This window comes from Mauremys reevesii, linkage group 17 (assembly GCF_016161935.1).
Source record: "Mauremys reevesii isolate NIE-2019 linkage group 17, ASM1616193v1, whole genome shotgun sequence".
NCBI classification, from domain to species: domain Eukaryota; kingdom Metazoa; phylum Chordata; order Testudines; family Geoemydidae; genus Mauremys; species Mauremys reevesii.
This window is the reverse complement of record NC_052639.1, coordinates 27,215,870-27,237,755: the sequence shown is the minus strand read 5'-3', so window position 1 is coordinate 27,237,755 and position 21,886 is coordinate 27,215,870. Positions and strand designations below refer to the sequence as shown.

The 21,886-nt window shown below is 55.9% G+C and overlaps 2 protein-coding genes and 1 long non-coding RNA gene across 3 annotated transcripts; all 3 read left to right on the top strand.

Moving 5' to 3' along the window:
* The first annotated feature begins 303 nt into the window (after window positions 1–303).
* On the top strand, window positions 304–10,707 carry LOC120384984 (maestro heat-like repeat-containing protein family member 6). Its single transcript, XM_039504080.1, has 7 exons — window positions 304–335; window positions 1,445–1,782; window positions 3,706–3,821; window positions 5,190–5,339; window positions 7,327–7,481; window positions 9,300–9,426; window positions 10,477–10,707. Exons 1-7 carry the CDS (start codon window positions 319–321, stop codon window positions 10,705–10,707), a joined length of 1,134 nt encoding a protein of 377 aa, XP_039360014.1. The 5' UTR covers window positions 304–318.
* A 2,816-nt stretch (window positions 10,708–13,523) lies between these two features.
* LOC120385009 (maestro heat-like repeat family member 5) lies at window positions 13,524–15,356 on the top strand. The gene is made up of 3 exons (XM_039504093.1): window positions 13,524–13,607; window positions 14,695–14,817; window positions 15,197–15,356. The coding sequence occupies exons 1-3, from the start codon at window positions 13,545–13,547 to the stop codon at window positions 15,320–15,322; spliced, it is 312 nt and encodes a 103-aa protein (XP_039360027.1). The 5' UTR covers window positions 13,524–13,544; the 3' UTR covers window positions 15,323–15,356.
* A 403-nt stretch (window positions 15,357–15,759) lies between these two features.
* On the top strand, window positions 15,760–18,101 carry LOC120385007. The gene is made up of 3 exons (XR_005589201.1): window positions 15,760–15,821; window positions 16,652–16,805; window positions 17,894–18,101. It is a non-coding gene; the product is annotated as an uncharacterized LOC120385007 (long non-coding RNA).
* Window positions 18,102–21,886: the final 3,785 nt, after the last annotated feature.

Sequence of the window (21,886 nt, the reverse complement as noted above, 5' to 3'; positions counted from 1 at the left end):
GGAGTCTATAATCCCCCTCCTCCAAATCAAAATCCCTAGAGATTTTGGGTGAGTCTCTCGCTGTTGTTAAGGTTATGAACTCTTCTGTGTCCGTGTCTCTCTGGGTGCATGTCCAGGGGTGTTTATGGTTAAATTTATTGTGATGTCACGTATCCCAACTGCAAAGAATGTTCTGCTTCAGCATTCTTGCCCTGCCTTCAGTCTGCCAACTGGCTTGGTTGACAACGGCTGGTGACCCAAGGAGCTGCTGATAGACGCGGACTAGCCATCTCTCAACAACTTCTTGAATCAGCTATTTCCACAGGTGTTCGAACGAAGATGAGTTTTTACAGAAGGTAATTCCCAGATTCTGTTCCTGCTCCTTAGATCACACATGACAGGTTGGTGCCTCCTTCTCCTAGCCCAGGGGTGGCCAACCTGTGGCTCCGGAGCCGCATGCGGCTCTTCAGAGGTTACTATGCAGCTCCTTGCATAGGCGCTGACTCCCAGGCTGGAGCTACAGATGCTGACGTTCCAATACGCTGTGGGGTGCTCACTGCTCAACCCCCGGCTCTGCCCCAGCTCCTGCCACCACCCCACCCCTTCCCCCAAGGCCCCTAGCCCCGAGCCTGCCATGCCCTCGATCCTCCCCCCTCCCCACCACAGCCTCCTGCGCACTGCCAAACAGCTGATTGCAGCGGGCGGGAGGAGTGGGGAGGGAGGGGGAGGCGCTGATTGGGGGGGCTGCCGGTGGGAGGAGATGCCGGGGGCTGGGGCGGTAGTGGATGAGGGCTGCTGACATATGACTGTGGCTCTTTGGCAATGTTCACTGGTAAATTCTGGCTCCTTCTCAGGCTCAGGTCGGCCACCCATGTCCTAGGGACTGGTGGGGCCAGGGTTGCAACAGTCAGGTCTCAACGTTCCGTTTTGATTTGAACGTCGGCATCTTTCAGCTCCCTCCTGCGCCAGCCTCTCACCTTCTCTGGAGGCAGATTTCCACTGTTTTAACTTTCAGCAGACGAGTGGGGGTGAATTTCCAGGGTATCACCTAAAGGGAAGATAACAAAACTGGTGTAGAATTTAGACTGATATCTCCATAAATAGTATTTCCTCTGGAGTTGCCCCAATGCACTCCTTGCCTTCCCGTTGGGAATAGAAACCTTTTGTCTCATGTAATGATTGTCTAATGTAGGTGTATTGTTCATTCCCTCTGGGGCACTGGCTACTGTCTGAACACAGGATAATGGGCTAGATGGACCTTTGGTTGGACCCAGGATGGGTGGTCTTGGGTTGCTTATGTTCTCGGTTGTATGAACCAGTCCTGGCTATTAGAGGAGCAGATGGCTTCAAAGACCGGTCTCCTGGACCTGTGAATCCTGGGCAAACTAATTCCCTTCCTTTAGAGAATGACAGAAAAACCCATTTCCTCCTTCTTTCTATTCCAGGCTTCATTCCTTTTCCAAAGACTCGTCTCTAGGGAGCACAGAGAGATCCATGTGCACAAAGTGCTTGTCCAACCTGTAGCAATGGAGGCATGCTCTGACTTTAGCCAGCAAGAACAGGCCTTGCCAGAGAAGCCCCAGAGAAGGAAATGTTCATGGTCCATCCTGTCAGGCATGAAGAGACTCTGTGTCTGTAGCCAATCTGACACCTCGATGGCAGACAGGGATGAGGAGAGAACAATTTCCTCACAAAGAAGGTGGAGGCACTTGTCCCGGAAGAAGATAGCAGCTGAGAACCAGGTGGAGTCAGAGGAGGTGAAGCTGCAGGAGGATCCAGGGAAAGTTGAACTGGATCCTACAGGTGAGGATTCAATCCACATGGTTAGCGAGGAGCATGTGAGGAATACTCACACCAGTCACCCTACAAGCCTTACACATCAGGGCCTTCTCACGGGACAGCGATGGGGACCAGGGCCGGCTCTGGCTTTTTTGCCACCCCAAGCAAAAAAAAAAAAAAATTGTGCAGAGGCCGAAGTGGCGATGGGGTTGGGGGGAACAAACCTGCCAGCCAGCGGAAACAGCAAAGGGGGGAAACCAACCTGCCAGCCAGCCGGCCGGAGCATCAAAGGGGTCGGGAAACCTGCCGCCAGTCGGAGCAACAAGGGGGCTCAAAACAAACCGGCCGGCCGGAGCAGCGAAGTGGGGAAACCAACCTCCTGGCCGGAGCAGCAAAGGGGGTGGGAAACCTGCTGGCCGGTCGGAGTGACGAAGGGGGCGGGGGGAGGGATGAATCAAACCTGCTGGCTGGAGCAGGGAAGGGGGGGGGCACGAAACAAACCTGCCGGTCGGAGCGACGGGGGGGGGCATGAAACAAACCGCCCAGCCGGCCGGAGCAGTGAAGGGGGGTGAACAAACCTGCCGGCCATAGCAGCAAAGGAGGGAGCAGCAGGAAACCTGCCGGCCGGTCGGAGCAGCGGGGGGCGGGGGTGTGTGCGAAACAAACCGCCCAGCCGGCCGGAGCAGGGAAGGGGAGTGAACAAACCTGCCGACCATTGCAGCAAAGCAGTGAGCAGCAGCAAACCAGCCGGACGGGCGGTGCAGCGGGGGGCAGGGGTGTGTGCGACACAAACCGCCCAGCCGGCCGGAGCAGCGAAGGGTAGTGAAAAAACCTGCCGGCCATAGCAGAAAAGTAGGGAGCCGCAGGAAACCTGCCGGCCGGTCGGAGCAGCGGGGGGCGGGGGTGTGTGCGAAACAAACCGCCCAGCCAGCTGGAGCACCGAAGGGAAGAAAAAATAAAAAACCAAAAAGAAAAAAAATACCTGCGGGGCGACGGGAACACGGGTGCAGGGGGACTCCGAGCCCTGCAGACCCCGGGCAGCGGAGTGCACACTCCAGCTAGCGCGGGGGGTGGAGACAAGGGGGGCGGCCAGGGCTTCCTTAAGTGGGGTGCTCGCGCCGCCTGCTGGGAGGGCTCCACGCTGCTCCGGTGGGCGGGCTGCTGGGCTTGCTGCAGACCTGGCACCGCTCCCAGCAGCTCCCCTCCTCTGCGCTGCCACAAACCAAAAAGAAAAAAACCTGCCGAGGCAGCGGAAGCAGCAAAGCCCCCCCCCCCCCAAAATGGGATTGGACGGACTGCCGCCCCGTGGAATCTGCCGCCCCAAGCACCAGCTTGCTCGGCTGGTGCCTGGAGCCGGCCCTGATGGGTACCTCAGACTCTGGAATCCATTTAGTGCCAGATCCTTTTGGCAAGGGTGGCCGAGGTCCATCTCTGAGGTGGGGAGAGCTGAGTGTGTCAGGTCACCCCCCCTCTGGGGGTCTGGCACTGTGGGGTGGGGAGTACTAACATTGCTCCGGGCTGTAAGGAGAACAGAGAGGCTGGACGTTGTAGGAAATCATTTCTTGTCTCCTGGATCGGGTCCATTTCATCAGTAAAATGCTCCAGAGGTCCCAGCTGGGAACCGTACCAGAGCTGAGCCATTACTTCTTGGGGGGTTAAATGCAAATGAGGCCCGTTGCCCATCACTGACAGGGAAGGTGTGCAAGGGGAGGGGACGAGTAGAAAACACCATGGAAAAGAAACTTGCCCCCAGGTCCGAGGAAGCCTCGTGTGGTAAAAGCCCCCAGCAAAGATCCATGAGATCGGAGTTCTCTGCTTAGCTGCCAACAACCTTCAGTCTGACCCTGGGCAATTCACTTCAGGGCTCTGGGCCCGACCTCCATCCTCTGTAAAGCAGGGATACTACATGGAAAAGGGAAATGTTACGAATGTTTCTTTCTGCTCCAGGGACGAAGAAGGAGGCGTCGGAGTCGCAGGGGAAGTGGGAAAAAGGGAGCCCAGAAGAGCAGGAAGAAGAGCGCACTCCCACCCCCTCATTACCAAGCAGCTCCCATATGACCATGGTAATGACGCTTTGTGACTGTGCTATTGGAAAGCCTCCCCTGCTGGGTGTATTAATATCTCCCGGAGCTGGGATCTCTGACAGGAGACCTACCTGCCCCTTGCTCAGGGAGCTGAAAGGAAACACTCTTCAAGTGTGATCGACTCCAGCCAGTCTTTACGAGTTTCTCTGGGTTGCTTGAACGAGGCCCAGGTTGACAAAGGGGTTCAGGCACCTCAGGAAGTTCAGAGGTGCTTAGTGGGATTCGCAGAAGTGCCTGACTCAGGTGCCTGATTCTGATGCACTCTCCATGGGACACAGGCACTGCTGAAAATCCTACCAGGCCCCTCCCTGCACTTGTAGGGGTAACCCACACACCTGCTGGGTGGGGTGTTCTGGCCCGTCTAGTGGCACCAGGACCACTTAGAGACAGAGATCAAAGGAGTCTGCTCTAGAGCCTTAGCTAACAGCCAGTTGGGTTTTAGCTGCTGCGGGAGAGGCTCCTGCACTAAACTCCAGAAATCCCAGGTTGGATCCCCTCTGCCAGGAGTATCTATGCGAGTGTGTCGCTCTGGTGTGCTCTACTGCATCCTCAGCTGCTGGCGTCCAGGACAGACGGGGCTAATCCAGCCACACAGGCCAGCTGCAGTAACACTCAGGAGGTGCCTGAGACACCAGGGCAAAGGCCTTCAGCACCCCAGGCCCTGGGTTTAGGTGACCCTGGAACCAGCCCCCCTGCAGTAACATTGTGCCCAGTGAGTTCTGACCCACGGGGGGCTGGCCCCAGAGGCCCACAGTTTGGGATTCTCCTCAGCCAGGCAGACTTGCTCCTTCAGTCGAAGCTACTTTCTGTCCTGCCGGCGATTCCTGCCTGTTTTGTGGCAGCACCACACGCTGCAGGGTGGGGAAGGAAGAAGCATTTCCGCTTGGGCCCTGTTCTCAGTCCTTTCCTCACAGACACTGTGGGCTGCTAGAGTTGCTGAGCCAATCTGCTCAGGTGCTCGGGGTGGGATGGGACATGGGGCAGGTTCTGCAGTGACCCCTCGGCTGCACTCAACAAGCAACTTGACTGGGCTTTGCAGGCCATTGAGGCTTTCTCAGCAAAAGCTGGGCTTCCTGGGGGGAGGAGCTAGAGAGGGAGGAAATGGGGGTGCCCTTGGGGTCCCAGCACCGGCTGAGAGGCTCCCATCTCTTCTCAGGCAGGGGGGAGGGGGAAGCGTATGAAAGACTGAGGAAACCTCGGCACCTGTTGAGGTTTGTTAAGAAAAGGGCTCAGCCGGAGTCTCCACGCTCACGGGGCGCTGCCAGCCTCCCGCCGGGACAGACTGTTCCAGGGCAGCTGAGCGATGGAAATACTCAGTCCCGACAGGCTCTGTCCCTCTCATTGCAGACCCCCGGGGAGCAGCTTCCCTCAGCCCAGCTCCAAGCCCTGCTGATGAGAGCCGTGAAGGGTCTGACGACACCCACCCTGGAGCGATTTCAAGCCGCCGAGGAAGAGCTGAGGACCATCGTGTCTCTACACGGAGACAAGATGGAGAGAGTAAGAGACTCCCGCCGTGGGGCAGGGGGATGCTGCGCAGAGAGGGGGAGGGGAGAATTTCCTCTCCTAGGAAACTGTTCCTGGGACACACGGGCATGGTGCTGTGAAGGGTGGCTGAGCCCCTTTCCCTTCATCGCTTGGCCGCGGGGATCCGCGGCGTGAGGTGTTTGACCTGTTCTCTGCCCGCTGGAGCTCTGACACGTCCCTGATGACAGCCCAGCCCCACTGAAGGGGAGCGATAGCCCCAGCCCTGGCAGCGCAGCACTTACCTAGTCTGCCCAGGGGCCTCCACACTGGTTTCCTCAGACATGCTGCGGGGCCTTGTTTTCCAGCTGAAGGATCAGGAGGAATTTGGCTTTGCACTTTTCTCTCTGTCTCTCCTAGCTCTGATCCTGCTGCCCATCCCCACAGGATCTGAGTGCCTCCCCGTGAATTAGACTGGCCTAGGAGGTTTCTGGCAGACTTCATTTCTACATCCCCTGGGTAGGAGGCTCTCAGAGTCATTATTCCCCCTGATTAATGAAGCTCCACCACCCTCCTGGGAGGTAGGAATTCAACCCATTTGACACCTGGGAAACTGAAGCCCAGAGAGCTCCTTGAGTTGCCCAAGCCTGCGCAGGTGGGGTTATCGAGAAAGGAATCAGGGTTCACGTTCCCTACAGTCCTTTAACTGTTGCCTTCAATCGCTCGGCCTGGAAATAGGTGACATTCCTGCCCTTCCCCAGATACCGCCTGCCCATGGCGCCTAAGTGCAGACTTATTCCCTTCCTGGGCTTTGGCTTTCCTGGAAACTCGGAGACTCATAAACAAACAGAATCCTGAGCCTGAGCTTCCTCCCCAAACCTGCCTGTTCCTGGGGTTTCCTGCAGGTCGTCCCTGTCTCTGTCCGAGTTCCCTGTTTCCAGCAGGTCCGAGGGGGAAGATAACAAATGGCCCCTCAATCAGGAGATTGATTTGTGCAGGGCTCTAACTCCTGCTAGCAGAACAGGGCACCAGAATCCAGCCACCCGGGTTGTAGCTCCTGCTCCTTGTTCGAGAGAGGAAAGAGCAATGACCAGTTCCTCATGGAAGAGCCCGAGGGGGCGGCTTGTCCCTTTCAGGTCTGTCTACCTTGTGCTGCAAACTCTGCAGCAGGAGCCGGAAAGCCTGGCCCTATGGACGTGGGCTCCCAGGGCTGGCACAGTGGGGCCAAACGGCAACGCAGCCTCTTCTGGGCTTGGGCTGGAACTGGAGCTCTGAAGCCTGGGGAGGAGGGGGCTTCAGAGCCTGGGCTCCAGCCCAAGTCTCCAGGTCTGCACTGCTGTTCCCAGTGCCATAGCCTGAGCCCGAGGTTAGAGACCCGGCTTTGAGATTGGTTACGGCAGGTTTTAAAATCCCGCAGTGTAGAGGTTCTCCTTAGGGCTGGGGCCTGGAGCTGGCTAGCCCCGTCCAACTAGCCCTGCCTGCCATCTCTGGGATGGGCTCTGGGGTACATCAGTGGAACCAGCTGGGTCTGGAGCAGCGCTTCTCTACCTGGGACATCCTCAGGGCCAAACAGGTGGTATTGGACGTGCCCCACACAGCACATATGGGGCCCACAATGGAAACTGGGTTGAGAAGCATGGGCCTGGAGGAACTGATTGTGCTAGAGAGATCAGCAGGAAGCTGCAGAGATGGAGGAAAGGCTCCTGCAGGGAAGCCCTTGAGAGCAGGCTGAGAGCAGTTTGCTAAGGCAGGGAAGGCCCTGGGATAGCAGGGGAGTTTGGGCTGTGCCCACAGTAAGGTTTGGGGGAAGTCTTTTGTGTGTGTTTCTGAGCTTTAAGGTACTAAACCAGACCTCAGGAAGGCTGGGGTTCCTGGACTTGTCAAAGCCTCTTTCTTCAGATTATGGAGGAGCCAAGATGGGCAACCGAGGTGAGAGGCGGCTTGCAGGGCTGCCAGGAGGGGTTACCTGGGAGGTTGTCACTCATGGATAAATCCATCCCTCAACTTTCTGGCATTCTTCCAGGTTGGAGACGTCGTGGGACGTATCTTAATCTGGCTGGACAACGTCTGTCATCCCAGAGCCAGAAAAGCAGCACTGAGGGCCACGGCCTTGCTGGCTCGTTCCCACCCCCAGGACGTGGTTCTGAGCTGTGTGGCACACACGCTGTCCTCGGACAGGTAGGGAGCTGCTCTGTTATCACCTCAGGCCATTATTTCTCTTCCTGCTCCTACCGACAGGCCACAGTCCGGGAAGGGTCCGTCGGGCTCACGCAGCTGGAGGGAGTTTCCTGCTGTGCAGAGAGCTGTCCAGGCTCACCAAGAGGAGATGCCCAGGCCCAGCCACTGAGGAGCCAACCCTCCTCCTGCACTCCCAGGATGGAGACGTGCCAGTTTTCTGGGAAGTCCAGCACTGTCCTGATTTCTATGGGTCACCCCACTTCCTCTCCCGTCCAGTACAGGGCCAATAAATGACTTTGGGGCTCACTCCACATCCCTGGGTCATGAGGTCTGGCTGCTCCCTATTGTGTGAGAGAAGGCAGAGATGGAAAAGGTCCATGAGGTCCATCTGTCCGTCCGCTGGGGACCAGTGCAGGATTGTTACCTGCAGTCAGATCCCTAGTTATTCCATGGCTGAGGAAGTGGTGAAAAAATGCACTCATCCTTATGGCGCTGCGCAGCAGAGGTAAATCTCTTCAGACAGAAAGTTCCAGACCTAATTGTTGCAAACTAAATAAATAAATAAATGATCCACACATGACCAGAGCGTAAATGCAGTGCAGCCTGCCTGAGTCTGCAGACAGCCGGCAAGAACAGCTCTGAGAGGGGTGAGTGCCTCTTTTCATCTCAATACGTTGTGAACCCTGAGTCCTGCTGGTTATTGCCGATCACTTTGCAGAGTCATCCAGCTGAGGTGTTTATAATACAGTCTCCATGTGCCTAGGGGCCGTGAAACCCAACTGGACCCTCGCCAGAGGTCAAAACTCCGTCTTTCCTCAGCATCCTCTGCAATGCAGTTCTGCACTGACCATAGACAAATCTGTGTCACATGGGAGAGAGAATTGAAGAGCAGCATGAAAGAAACTGAATTTCTTACCCAGTTCCGTTACCAGAGGAATACAGTGTTGGTTTTCATATTGATTTGAGTGTTTGATTTGTAAACCTTTCAGGTTTGAATTCCTTGAAGCAGCCCCAGTGCTTTCCAGGGTCTGTGCTCAGAACCTATAGAAACTCGGCAGCGTTGGCACAGAATTTCAGTCAAGCTTCCTGAAGACCTTAAATCCAGGCCATTTGCTCTTGGTTTGTCCAACCTAGTTCTCAGTGTCCCCAGGGCTTGACCACCATGTCCGACCTTCCTCACCAAACTTGGAAGTTAAATGACTGGAAGCCTTTTGGATCTGTCTGCAGTCTTCCTGTGCGGATGCCTGGGGGGACCAGGAGCGGTTAGATCAGCAAGAATGGAGAGAAGTGAGGAGGGGGATTTCAGTACTAGTTTCCTTCCAGCTCTGTCACACTGGGCAGTACAATCTCCCCTGAACCCTCTCCTATCAGGGCATGTTCTGAGTCAGTGTCTGACCCGTCCACCACACTGCAGTAGGATTCAGCTGCTAAGAGACACTTGGCCAAATGCTGGGTCTCAGTTACACCCCCAAATAGCCAGAGGAACTGCACTGAGGTCAGGCAAGTTCCTCGGGACTGAGCCTAGCGTAACAGAGCAGAATGTTGCACAGTCTGGTGGTCACACTGTGCTGGTCACTCGGTGGTCAGATCATGGTCACTGTCCTGGAAACAGCGGTGCTAGCTTCAGGAACAACAACCCATTAGGGGAAAGGAATAAATACAACCTTCTCTGACGGGACTTGCCCTGCCTCAGCCTCCCTGCACCAATCGGTGTCTCCTCTCTCAGACGCCTTTCCTGCCCGTTTTCCAAGCCTCTCCCTGGGGAGGGCAAGAGGTGGCCAAGCAGGGAAGGTCTGACTTCTCTTTCTGAATCTGCAGATGTGCCATTGAGCTGTGGAAGGCCCTGGGGGAAGAACCACAGCTCCCCAGGGAGGTGCTGCAGCAGCTGCTGGACAAGCTCCAGCAGAGACACCGGGAGGAGAAGAGCGGCAATGTGTCTCTGGCTGTAAGTGAGGTTTGAGATGTCACTTTGAGAACCCGCAACCGCGGGGAGGATAGTGCATCTGTGTGTGTCTGTGAGCTTCACCCCTTCTTAGCTTCAGGCCACGGCTCCACTACACAATGAAGCCGACCTGCGTAATCTCGGCATACAGCCGCCACAGCAATTCTATCCCTTGTGTGTGTCTGCACTTTGCTGCTTGTGTCGGCAGTGCACGTCCTCACCAGAAGCGCTCGTCTCGATTGTACGGTCAGGGTGGGGCATTGTGGGAAGGCTCCTGAAAGCCAGTTGACGTACGCGACGTTGTGTCTACACTGACACTGCATCGACCTGGACTCTCTGCCACTTATGGAGGTGGAGTTATGAATTTGGCACCAAGGGGCAGTTCTGCCAATGGGAAGGAAATTCCATAGTTAGGGTGATGCTGGGTGAGGGGCCTTGCATTGACATAACTCTGTAATGCAGACCAGGCCTTAGTGTGTCCTGGCCACCTGCTAGCAAACCAAAGAGGTGTAAATAAAGCTTCACCCAGGAAAAGTTACTGATCTGAAGCGGTTTATCTGCTGGTGCCCTGGCTCTGTTTGCCGCTCTAGGTGGCTCTTTAGTGAGCAGGTGCAGTTCGGGTGTCTCTTGGAAGTATCCAGGTTTCTGGCTCTCTAAATTGTGACTAGAAATCTTCCCAGCATGGGATCATGAGATGTCAGTACTTTTGACTGGGCCAGAAACACTGGGTCTACAAGAACAGATCTCCTCAGGATGGTTTCAGCCCGTGCAGTCATGGCTGGAAACCCAAAGCACAGAGTCTGCACCATTAAGCGAAATAATGGGGAATAACATCATCCAGACTCCTCTGACCTTTCCGTAGGGCTCCATCCTGCTTCCGTTCCAGGAATGGGTGAAGGTTCAGGACCCTCCAAATGTCTCCTCCCCTCTCAGGAGCCAATCCTCTTTTGTAATAGGCTGGGGAGGAAATGAGACCGAGAAAGGACAATAGCGAATGGCAATGGGGGCAGGTGGCAGATTGGGATAGTGGGTGAAATTCGTCCCCCCCTCCAGGCAATGAGGACCATTTACGAGGTCCTTTTCCTATGGGGATACCGAGAAGCCATCCTGGAAATGTATCCCCAGATGCTCATCCTCTGCGTCAGGCAAGTGCAGTATGTGATGGATCTGCACTTGCCAGGGACTACATGGCCAGCACGACATCCAGCCCCGAGGAGGGATCCAGCTGCCTCAACCCCTAAGGTAATGACTGAAAGGAAAGGAAGAACAGATGTGCTCTGCTAAACACATGTAGGCTGTTCATGGCCATCATTTGTTCGGGTGCTATAGTTAGCCCAGGCTCACTTACACCAACTAAGGATCTGGCCCCACATGCCCGCTTGAGTCCTGTTACCTGTCACAGTAAAGAATCAAGTATTCAACCGCATTGAGTGATGACATCAACCATCTTAGAAGCTACAGTGTCACTAACTGGTTACAAACTCAATGAAACTGCAGTGTCGACAGGGCCCATTGGGCAGGGGAGCACCATGATATCACACTGGATCTATCCTCGGGGAGGCTAGCTCCTGCTGTCCATGCTGTGTGTGCCAGGGCGTGTGCAGCTTTGCCATGATTGGGGCTGATCTCGTTGCCTGACACTGGTATTTTTTGTCTTTAGCACGTCGGTGGAGGCTGTGAAGACTCTTTTTTCCATGCCCGGATACTGGAAGGAATTTGCCAGCATCCAATTTCAGCAGGGTTGGGACATGATAGCCTCACGATATTACTACTCGCAGGGTGTTGGCGTGATTGCAAGGTAGGAGCCCAAAGTTTCCTCTTCAGTGGGTCTCTCTTGGGAATGGGATTTCCGTGTGAAATGTTCCTCTGTTCCAGGCTGCCATCTCAGCCCAGCAACTAGAGAGGAACTCTCTCTCCCCCTTGATAACCACAAGGGACTTTCTGCTCCATGTTCCAGAGCCATGATCGAGTTTGAGAACCCTCAGCTCCCTGCCGTCTTCAGAGAGGCCGTCACCACTGTTCAAAGGGAGAAGGAGGAGGAGCAGAGAAATATCGCCATAACTTTCTGCACTGAGGTGAGATTCATTAGTTGACAGGAGAGCAGCTCAGGCCAGTAAGCTCTGGGCACATTGTCAGCAGCTCAGCAGCCTTCCAGCCAGCTAGCTCCTCTCCGCACATGGATGGTGGTGGGGCATGGCACAGAGAGGGAGGGAGAGACAGGGTGAGATCGCTCCTGGCTGGATGTACTTAGGTGGGATCCTGTGACAAGAGGAGATGTTTCTCCGGTGCCCCAAGGCCATGCTTCTCTCCTCACCTTTTCCTGGGGTTCTGCTTTTCTTCTGCCCCAGGGGTCTCTCCATGGCACTCAGTGGGGCCTGGAGATTCCCCTTTCCCTGGGGGTTTATTTGTGACTTGTGCATTAGTCTAAGTTCTGGGAATGAGCCAACTGAAAGAGCAGCAACTGGCTCCCTACACACCGGAGACGTTGTATGGGAGTAAGTGGCCATTTGGTAAAGATGAGTGTCCAGGGGACAGACCCCACAGGAAGACCTCTGCTCCTCAACCCGATGTTGATTTGGCTCTTTCCAGTTTCTCCAGAGTCCTTCCATTGAGACAATACTGACAAAATCAGAGCTCCAGGCACAGCTCATGGAATGGACCCAAGATAAAAACCCCATTGTACGTCGGCTCAGTCTGCGAGGCCTTGGCAGTATTGTGCTCCAGCCAGAAAAGGTGAGGGGCGTGGATTGCCTGGGGGACCGAGGAAGCCGATGTCTATTGAATCGCTCAGCAATGAGAGCGAGATCCCCACACAAGCCTTGTTGTTTAACGCACAGCACTCGAATGTTGGAGGTGCTTTACTGAGCAAATCAAGGCACGACGTGGTCCCTGCTCCCGTGAGCTGACCCCTGATTGCAGATGTGATGCAGTGAGGGAGGCGGGTGAGCAAAGACAAAGGTTACAGTGAGCAGCTGGCAGAGAGTGACAGGAGAATGACTTTGTGCCCCATTGGGCGGCTGTGCCAGCCGTGGTGTCTCATAGGTGGGAGTGGGATGGGCCAGCATATGCCCCAGGCTGTCATCCAGGGTAGTAATGAGCTGCCTTCTCCATTGCTGCAGGTGCACTCGTTACGGGCCCAGCTGCCAGCGATCATGGACATGTTCTGTGACACGGATAGAGGGCGTGTCATGGGAGCCATGCATCAAGCTGCAGACATCATCTACCTCCTGGATGGGGAGGGCTTGGCTCCATCTCCCAGGACATTGCAGTCAGCCTTCGCCCCTTCATTGATGACGTAAGGCTGGGAAACACAGGAGAACCCCATTCCTCCCCCCCCCCGCCTGTCTCTGGTGCCCTTGTCTCTCTCTTCCCATCCCCTTCCCTCCCACCCCTCAGCCCTGCCATGAAGCCTCCAAGGGGTGCCCCTGCCATGGGTGGGAATCTCCTGCTCAGCCACCTCCCTGTCAGAGCTCTTCTCCGCAAACCTCAGCATCAGCGCCATGCTCCCAGCCCCTGCTGCCGCCTGGCCTCGGGGAGAGGGGTCCTGGCACTGGGCAGATGACCAGCTGTCTGGAGAACACCGGCCCCCAAAGAGGTGGAGATTCCCAGCAGGAAAGAGGTGGGTCGGGAATCTCCCGGCTCTCAGGGGCACCAAGGAGCAAAAGAACTGCTGTGTTTTGTAGCAGCACCTCCCTGTAAGGCTCCAGCAGCTGCTCCTCCCCTTCCCCAGACCAGTCTCCAGCAGCCTTCCCTCCCTCTCCCCTAAGCTTCTAGGGGTCTAGGATTCTGTGCTCTCCAGACAGAAATTGTGTCTAGGACACCATGGGGCTGCACTGCCCTGCACAGTGTCTCAGGCCTTGTTCTACACAAGATGTCTATGGCGCTGGCCTGGTGGCCTCACTGCTCCCGCGACCCAAGTCAGTTAACACGGGGAACCGGAGCAGCGTGCGGATTATGACTCTGTCACGTTATGCTCTGATCCTGCCTGGCTTTAACCGGGCTTCCCCACTCCCTGTGTGTCATTGCCAGGAGAGGGACAGCGTGCGCTCCGTTGCCATTTTACTGCTTGGCAACGTGGTGAGCAGCGTGAAGGACCGGACAAACCCATCGTGCAGCAGAAGATGATCCACTGCTTGCTCCCGCTCCTGCTGCACCTTGAAGACCGGGATGAGAGTGTGACACTGGTAAGTGCCACGGTCATTATTTCCTTAAGAGTAAAGAGCCAGAATCTCCTGGGGCCCCCACTCCATTAATGGCCAGAGCCCCTTGCCCAAGCAGAGTCTTCTCCTCCCTGCTTCACTCCATGCTGGAGCCCAGTGCCTCATCCATTCTCACAGCACACAGCACAATTGGGAAGAAAAGCCTTCTTCTGGGAAAGAGCCCTGACCCTCTCCTGCCCAGACGGGCCTCAGGCCTTTGGGCTGCTGCATCCAAAGGTTCATAACAAGAGGCAGCAAAAGAAAAGGGAGCACAGATCTGTAAGAGCCCCTTCAGTTCAGGGAGCTGATATCTGCCCACAGCCTTCTGGAAAGTGGGTGCAGCTGCCCTGACTTCTTCCCTGGAGCTCCTGAGAGAACTTCTCCAGGTCCCAGCTTCCCAGAATTCACCGGACGTTGCCCTCTGTTGTTGGGCCAACTGGGATGTGGAGGAAGCCTGATCTGGGGGCCCTTTGGTCCGACTCTTTGGGATCCCAAAGCTGACTCACGCTCTCATGCAGTCTCTTTGCACCTAAGGACTGAGCTGTGGAGATCTCTTATGAATCTTTCCAGGGCCGTCCATAGAGGGGCACAGGGCCTGGGACAACACCCCCTACTCTGCCCTAAGCCCCAGCCCCACTCCATCCCTTCCCCCAAGTGCCACCCCACCTCTTCCCACCCCTGCTCCGCCCCCTGCCCCATCCCTATTCCTCCCCTCCCCCCAAAGCCCCACCCCCTCATTTCCCAAACGACGCTGGGCGCTGGCGAGGTGGGGCATAGCATAGTGGGAGTACTGCTCCTGGCCCCAGCATGGCCCACGTCCTGCGTCCCCCTGAAGTGCGGGGCCCCCCAAAGCGCAGGGCCCTGGTCAACCGCTCCAAACCATCCAAAGACAGGACGGCTCTGGCTCGCTCCAGCCAATTCCCTCTCCTGAGCACACTCCTGTGTACAACAAATGACAGGAATCTCCTCCACTAGCAGGAAAAGCAGGAGAACAAGTGACGGGGAAGGCTCCATGTCCCCCAGACTGTCCCTCTCTCAGTGAGAACCCTCTTGGTCTCACCTTCTCTTGCAGAGATGCAAACTGACGCTCTTCCGCTGCGCAGTGTTTCTCAGGTGGGCTCATTTGAAGACGCTGTTCCGCAGCATGGCCTGGGATGGCTCCACACAGCTCCGGAAGTGTGCCTGGAAGTGCTTGGTAGGTGAATTCCTTGTGCCTTCAGAGTGGTGAATGGGGACTTGAGGAGACCTTTTAACCCCACACCCTGAGTACCCATCCGCTTCCATCGGGTGGCAGGACTCTATTCAGGCTCTCTGCTGGTTCATTTCTGCAGGAGTTACAATCCCTTCACATTTTTGAAATTTTTCTCCTGAACTGTTAGACCTGCAAACTTTCTGAAAACAAAAGCTGAGGTTCTGGAGAACACAACAGTAACTCCAGAGAGGTGCTGCTATGGCGTATGGGCTCATACTGGCTGTTGCCATGCCCTGGCTCTATGCTTTGGCTTCCCTGGACTAGTCCTGTGGGAAGAACATGTCATTTGTATATTGTGCGTTTCTTCCTTCTTTCTTCCTAGATGCAGAACAACAAGAGCCACATCCCCAAATTCCTGTTCCACGCCTTAGAATACCTGGAAAGCTCACAGACAACAATCAGACATTCTGCAGCCCTGTTCATTGGTAAGCAGAGCGACTTCACTTGAGCTTTTTTGACCTGCTTCCTTCAAAGCCCTTTTCTAGACTGCTGCTCTGTTCCCTCTCACAGCACCAGAATCTTAAAACTGTGTGTGTGTGTGTGTGTGTGTGTGTGACAGAGAGAGAGAGAGAGAGATTAACATGACTTCCAAGATGAGTGGAGCAACTTAGCTGTATCGATCGCACCAACTTCCCCTGCCCACAACTCCTCTTTGGCTGCGCCTTGGGGAAACCAGCATGATGTGAATTCAATCTCCTTTGGAAATCAGTCTCTCAGTGACTTCTAGGCTTCTGATGCTTTATCTAATGTGCTTTGTGAACAGATGTAAGGAATGTATTTAATTTCCCAAGGGCTGTCTTGGGAGAATGGCTGCATCTTTCGCAGTTTTAAGCAAAGGATTTGAAAAGTCATGAGATTCATTGTCTGTCTAGGAAATACTATCCACCATTACTGTGACTTGTTGTCTGAAACAGTGACTGAAGATGGCATCTCCCGCCTGTATGAAGGTAAGGAAATACCTCTGTGTGTTTGTGCCTCTGTGGGAAGTACAGGGGTGCAGCACAGGGCCTGAAAACAGTTTGAATGTGTCCCTCTCTGTCTAAGGACAGTGTTTAAGGAAGAAGGATGATCACGTGAGCTTTGATCGAGGTGCCACAATATGTGTGCAGGAGCAGGAAATTCCATCCCTAGCTCCTAGAATAGACGTAGCCTTAGAACTGTGTGGGAGACTGTCTTCATAGAGGTCAGAACATCTCTGAAGGAAGGCCTGACAGAATTGAAAAGGGCTGTTGTTATTATTAAGGGTGGTGGTGGTGATGATGACAATTACCCTCTGTAGGGAAAGATTCATCACTTGCCCTCCCTGTAATGGAGAGATTTCAGGCCAGGGAACCACTCATATCTTGGTTATCAGCTCATAGGAAATTCCCTGAGTGCACATTGGGAACATCTTTCCCTGTGACCTCTTAAGGAACGAAGGCCCAGGGCCACATAGGATTTCAGTAGATGTTGTTAGGAGTCTAAATTCCTATGCGGATCTGTGCGTAAATGTTGGATGATTTAACACCTCTGCTTTTCTGTTCCATCCCAAGCAGAGTTGCTCCCACCTGCCTGTGTTTTAGCGTGTGGACGTGCGTATGCTGGGGAGGAAGTTACGCACGGAATGGGGTCTCCTCTCTGTCCAGGGCTATTTTGGGAGTAGCTGAGTTGCTGTTTCTTGCCTGCAGACTCTTGGGTAGCTAATAGCATGTGGCAATGGCCATCTGAAGGGGAGGTTTCCTAGGCACCAGTCACATCAGCACCATGGGGCTTCCAACCCGTTTCCTCTTTGTTTCAGCTTTTCAGGAAGTGCCTTTGACATGTGACAGGACCACAGGGCACATCCTCAATAGACATTACAAATGGCTGCAGAAGCTTGGAAATCTCGTGTCGGGTTCCGCATTCGACTAGGGAACCGGGACCGACACAGAAGACCTCTTTGTCCTGCTATGGTACGTACAACAGCGTCTTTGGAACAGGGACTGAACAACGAGGTGGATATTGGCAGATGACAGACAATTGTGTAGGTCAGTGAGGCGTAGAAGACTTTGAAGAAGTTGAACGGGATCTACGAAAGCCATGTGACGGGGCAGCTTAATGCCAGATGAAAACCAGAGCTGACAAAGTCAGTGCCAGACGCATGGAAAGCCCGGAGGTGTTCGACTCCTACTTATCGCTGGTGTCAGAAAACAGAGCATGGACAGTTGGGCCCAGTGGCTGGAGCCGGGGTGGTGGGGCCTAGTGGAGGTCGAGCCGAGGGTTGGAGCTGGGTGAGGAGCAGCTAGGGGCAGGGCCAGGGTGGGATTAATGATTCGCAGCCAACAGGAGCTGTAGGGGGCGGAGCCTACAGGCAAGAGCAGCTCATAGAGTATCACTAGCAGGGTTGGAAGGGACCTCAGGAGGTCATCTAGTCCAACCCCCTCCTCAACGCAGGACCGATCCCCAACTAAATCCCCAAATGGCCGGGGGGGGGGGGGAGAGGAACGGCAGCGCGTGGAGCCGCCTCGCCCCACCCCAGCCAGGCAGAGCCGGCCCGGCGGGAACGCAGCACACAGGGGCTTTAGCGGCTGGACCACCGGGCCCCCTTAGCCCTACTCCTTTCATGAGTGCATCACTGCCCCACTTCTGCCCCAGCCCCACACACGGTTACAGGGCAGAACCCTGTAGCTGAACTCTGAAATCTCTCTCACTGTAATGAAGTTACTGCAGAGTCAGGACAACCCCACCTTTGGGCTCCATGTCTGACATCTCTCCCCACTGCACAGAGCCCTACATTCACAGAGCTTCTCGCATGTGATTCCCTCAGTCATCAGAGCCAGGCGGAGAGAGGAGAAAGTCTCCCAGACTCCCTCTATCCATTGCCAGCCCACAGGGTAGCGGAGGTTGTGGGGGGTTGGGTGCTCTCTTTACGCAATGCCAGCTCTCAGGGAAGTTACAAAGGAGCATTAGCAAAGTGTGGTGGTTTTGTGCTGTGGAAAACTACCCTGCTGGAAGGTTTTGTTCTTCTGATTTGTGTTCCTGCCCTTTCTCCCTCTTACAGACATCTAGAGGCTAACAGGAGCCAACCAAGCCCACCACTGATCACATCTCTTGGGAGACGGCAAAGCAGCTGCTGCATGGGAAGGAGGAGAGAGAAGAGGCAGAGCAGGATGTGCCGGGGTGCACCAGTCACACATAACCTCACAGTCTAGGCGGCGGAAGCCAAGCCCCTCCCCAGCCCTGCCGGACATGCTACAACTGGAGCACCAGTGTGACAGGAGCAGCTCAGCTCGGTCTAGGCAGATGCCGAAAATGGAGGATGCACATTGTAGGCTCCAGTCCAGAAGCAGCTGATGCCCCTGACTGCAGAGCCCCAAGGTGCCGAGACCCAACCCCATCCCCGGGTGCCTGCAGACGTGCAAGGGAGCTCGGAGTCACTGGGAGATTCCCACGCCGGGAGCCCAGAGACCCCCAGCCCATGTCCTAGAGACATCTCGTAGGAAGTAACCTGGGAGAACTAGCCATCGCCATGGTGACTGACGTCAGATGTTCTGGCTGGATCCCCACTGACTCAGTGCCGAACACATTGGCCATGGACAAGGCCCTGGGGTAGGACCCGGGGGGGGAGTAACAAGGGCCTGGGTCCCCCTACCCCGGCCACCATCCATCCTTGGGTGGCAGCCCACCTCCCCAATGTGCCACTAGACTGCACAGCCCCAAGAGGAGGGCGGCCATCTTGTCTCTGAACTCTCAGCCAGACAGCCCTGTGCTGAAGGGCAGCGATATTGACTCTGCCCGTTGGGCCACACAGCACTGAGGGAGAGAGCAGCCATATTGTCTGGAGCCATCGGGCCACACAGGCGTGAGAGACAGGATAGCGGCACGGACACTGGTCTCTGGGCCACACAGCCCTGCCGGAGAGGGAGGGCGGCCGCACGGACTCTGGTCGTTGGGCCACACAGCCCCGACAGAGAGGGAGGGCGGCCGCACGGACTCTGGTCTCTGGCCCCACAGCCCCGACGGAGCGGGCGGCCGCACGGACTCTGGTCGTTGGGCCACACAGCCCCGACAGAGAGGCGGCGCCGCGGACTCTGGTCGTTGGGCCACGCAGCCCAGACGGAGAGGGCGGCCGCACGGACTCTGGGCGTTGGGCCACACACCCCCGCGAGAGCTGGCTCGCGCCCTGACTCTGGTCGTTGGGCCACACAGCCCCGACGGAGCGGGCAGCCACACGGACTCTGGTCGTTGGGACACACAGCCCAGCGGAGAGGCGGCCACGGACTCTGGTCGTTGGGCCACACGGCCCCGACGGAGCGGGCAGCCGCACGGACTCTGGTCGTTGGGTCACACGGCCCCGACGGAGAGGGCGGCCGCACGGACTCTGGTCGTTGGGTCACACGGCCCCGATGGAGAGGGCGGCCGCACAGACTCTGGTCGTTGGGCCACGCAGCCCCGACGGAGAGGCGGCCGCGGACTCTTGTCTTTGGGCAACACAGCCACGACGGAGCTGGCTGCCTCACGGACTCTGGTCGTTGGGCCACACAGCCCAGAGGAGAGGCGGCCTCACGGACTCTGGTCGTTGGGTCACACGGCCCCGACGGAGAGGGCGGCCGCACGGACTCTGGTCGTTGGGCCACACAGCCCCGACGGAGAGGGCGGCCACACGGACTCTGGTCGTTGGGCCACGCAGCCCCGACGGAGAGGGCGGCCACACGGACTCTGGTCGTTGGGCCACACAGCACAGACGGAGAGGGCGGCCGCACGGACTCTGGTCGTTGGGCCACACAGCCCCGACGGAGAGGGCGGCTGTACGGACTCTGGTCTCTGGCCCCACAGCCCCGCCGGAGAGGGCGGCCGCACGGACTCTGTTCTCTGGGCCACACAGCCCCGACGGAGAGGGCGGCCACACGGACTCTGGTCATTGGGCCCCACAGCCCCGACGGAGAGGGCGGCCACACGGACTCTGGTCGTTGGGCCACGCAGCCCCGACGGGGCGGGCGGCCATACGGACTCTGGGCATTGGGCCACACAGCCCCGACGGAGCGGGCGGCCGCACGGACTCTGGTCTCTGGGCCACACAGCCCTGAGGGGAGGCGGCCGCACGGACTCTGGTCGTTGGGCCACACAGCCCTGAGGGGGAGGGCAGCCATTTTGACTGTGGCCATTAGGTCAAACCACACTGAGGCTAAGGGCAGTTATTTGGTTCCAGCCAAGGGACCTCGCCCCTTCACCCCTAAGGCATCACTCGTCTGTCACCAGGAGAATGACCCCATGACATAAGACTTTCGGGGTCAAGATGCAAACGTGAGCAGAAGCAAGGAGTGGCATGTGACCCCTCTAAGAGCTCCTCCCACTCCTCCCCCAATCTGGGGGTATTTTATCGCCATCGATCTACCTCAGGAATGGATCTGAGCAACGGGGAAAGTTCTGGGGCAGAGTGACCCATCCGGAAGTGGGTCATGTAACCCCTCAAGGACTCACCCCAGTTGGGGTGGGCCTCATCCCCTTAGGACCAACCAGAGTGGATTTCACCAGATAGGTGAAAGTGCCATGGTGGGGTGACCTGCCCATAAGAGGGGCCCATCACCCCTCCATGAAATCCCCCCACCGTCCTCTGCTAATCGATCAGGGTTTCACACTCATCCCTTAGGCCATCCCAGAAGGGAAACGTACCGATCAGAATAGGTAGTGCCCGAAGGCCTAGGCCAGAAGCCGCCGATCTCGGAGCTCCATGTTTGCGTGACTGGCAGCATCGTCCTGGAAGTCGCAACCCAACACTGCGGGGAAGAGGCCGTCTCGTTCCAAGGATGTGTTTTGCAGAAATCATGGCCTCGACCTTCGGGCTATATCTGTTCTGATTGGTACATGTTTCCCTTCTGTGATGGCCCAAGGTGGGTTGAAACCGTCGCCAATTGGTAGAGGGTGGTGTGAGGGCTTTTTAGATGGCCCATGTGATCCTGTTGCGGGCAGGTCACTCCGCCACATTACTTCCGTGTTTGGTCAAATCCCCTCTCGGGGTGGTCCTACAGGGCTGACACCCACTTCAATTGGTAGAGGACAGGGGGAGGAGTTCTCAGAGGGGATACACAACCCCCTTCTGGATGGGTCACCCTGTCCCAGAACATCCCCTGATCGGTCAAATCCAGTCTCCAGGTTGTAAAATGCTAGTTGCCCCTGCCAAATTTTAGTAAAAGAAGGGAAGAAAGGCATGTACCTTTTGCGTTATCTATAAGGTGGCCATCTTGGACTTGGGAAAAGAATGTGGTGACCTTTTCCCATGTGCTCTATTATTTTGGGTGGGGAAGCACACTCCCACGCACGGATTGAATCCGCGTAGATAGGGTCTAACATCCAGGCAGAGACGACGCAAAGAGGGATAGGGAGGGGTTTTAGTTAGGTCTACTCACCCGTTCCTATGTCCCTCATCGAAGTCCGTCCCTGATGTCCAATGTCAAGAGAGCAGCAGCCATCCACCACTGTCCTTGCAAGAGAAGAGAGAGAACATCAACATTACCTCAGGGTGTAACTGTTTTGGAGAGTGGAGCATTTCCAGAGTTAAAGTTTTGTTAATCTGCCCCTTCTCTGTCCTATCCTAGCCCTTTTCCCCATAGGAAATAAAGTATTGTTTGTGTGGTTACCACTGCGTGTCCTTTTTCTTGTGCTAAGGAAGCTCCGATAGATGGGCTTTACAAAGGGGACTATGTGGGAAGAATTTACTGTAAGATTCCCCATGTCTTCTGAATGGGGTTTGGGTCCTGCCCTCTTTAAAGGAAGGAAAAATCCTTACAGGTGATCCCACGGGGGTGAAACCCACTGTGATTACTTAGTCATCTGTCCTATTCACCACGATGTGTGTGACCCTGTGTATCACAGGGAAGTAGCCCATGGGGCATTATAAATCCTCTGATTTCAAATGGACACTCGTGGATGAAGAAGGACAACTTTCAAATCCAGTGTGCACCGAGATTGTATGGACACTGAACGTATTGAGTACAACGCTCTTATCTTTCATCTGTTCATTAAACAAGGCCAAAGGAGCAGGGTTGGGAGGCTG

Coding starts and splice junctions, on each gene's coding strand:
- LOC120384984 (XM_039504080.1), top strand. Junction 5,340..7,326: donor ACGGAGACAAGATGGAGAGA/GTAAGAGACTCC, acceptor GCATTCTTCCAG/GTTGGAGACGTCGTGGGACG. Junction 9,427..10,476: donor GCGGCAATGTGTCTCTGGCT/GTAAGTGAGGTT, acceptor CCCCCCCTCCAG/GCAATGAGGACCATTTACGA.
- LOC120385009 (XM_039504093.1), top strand. CDS start 13,545: ATGATCCACTGCTTGCTCCCGCTCCTGCTGCACCTTGAAGACCGGGAT. Junction 13,608..14,694: donor GGGATGAGAGTGTGACACTG/GTAAGTGCCACG, acceptor CTTCTCTTGCAG/AGATGCAAACTGACGCTCTT. Junction 14,818..15,196: donor AGTGTGCCTGGAAGTGCTTG/GTAGGTGAATTC, acceptor CTTTCTTCCTAG/ATGCAGAACAACAAGAGCCA.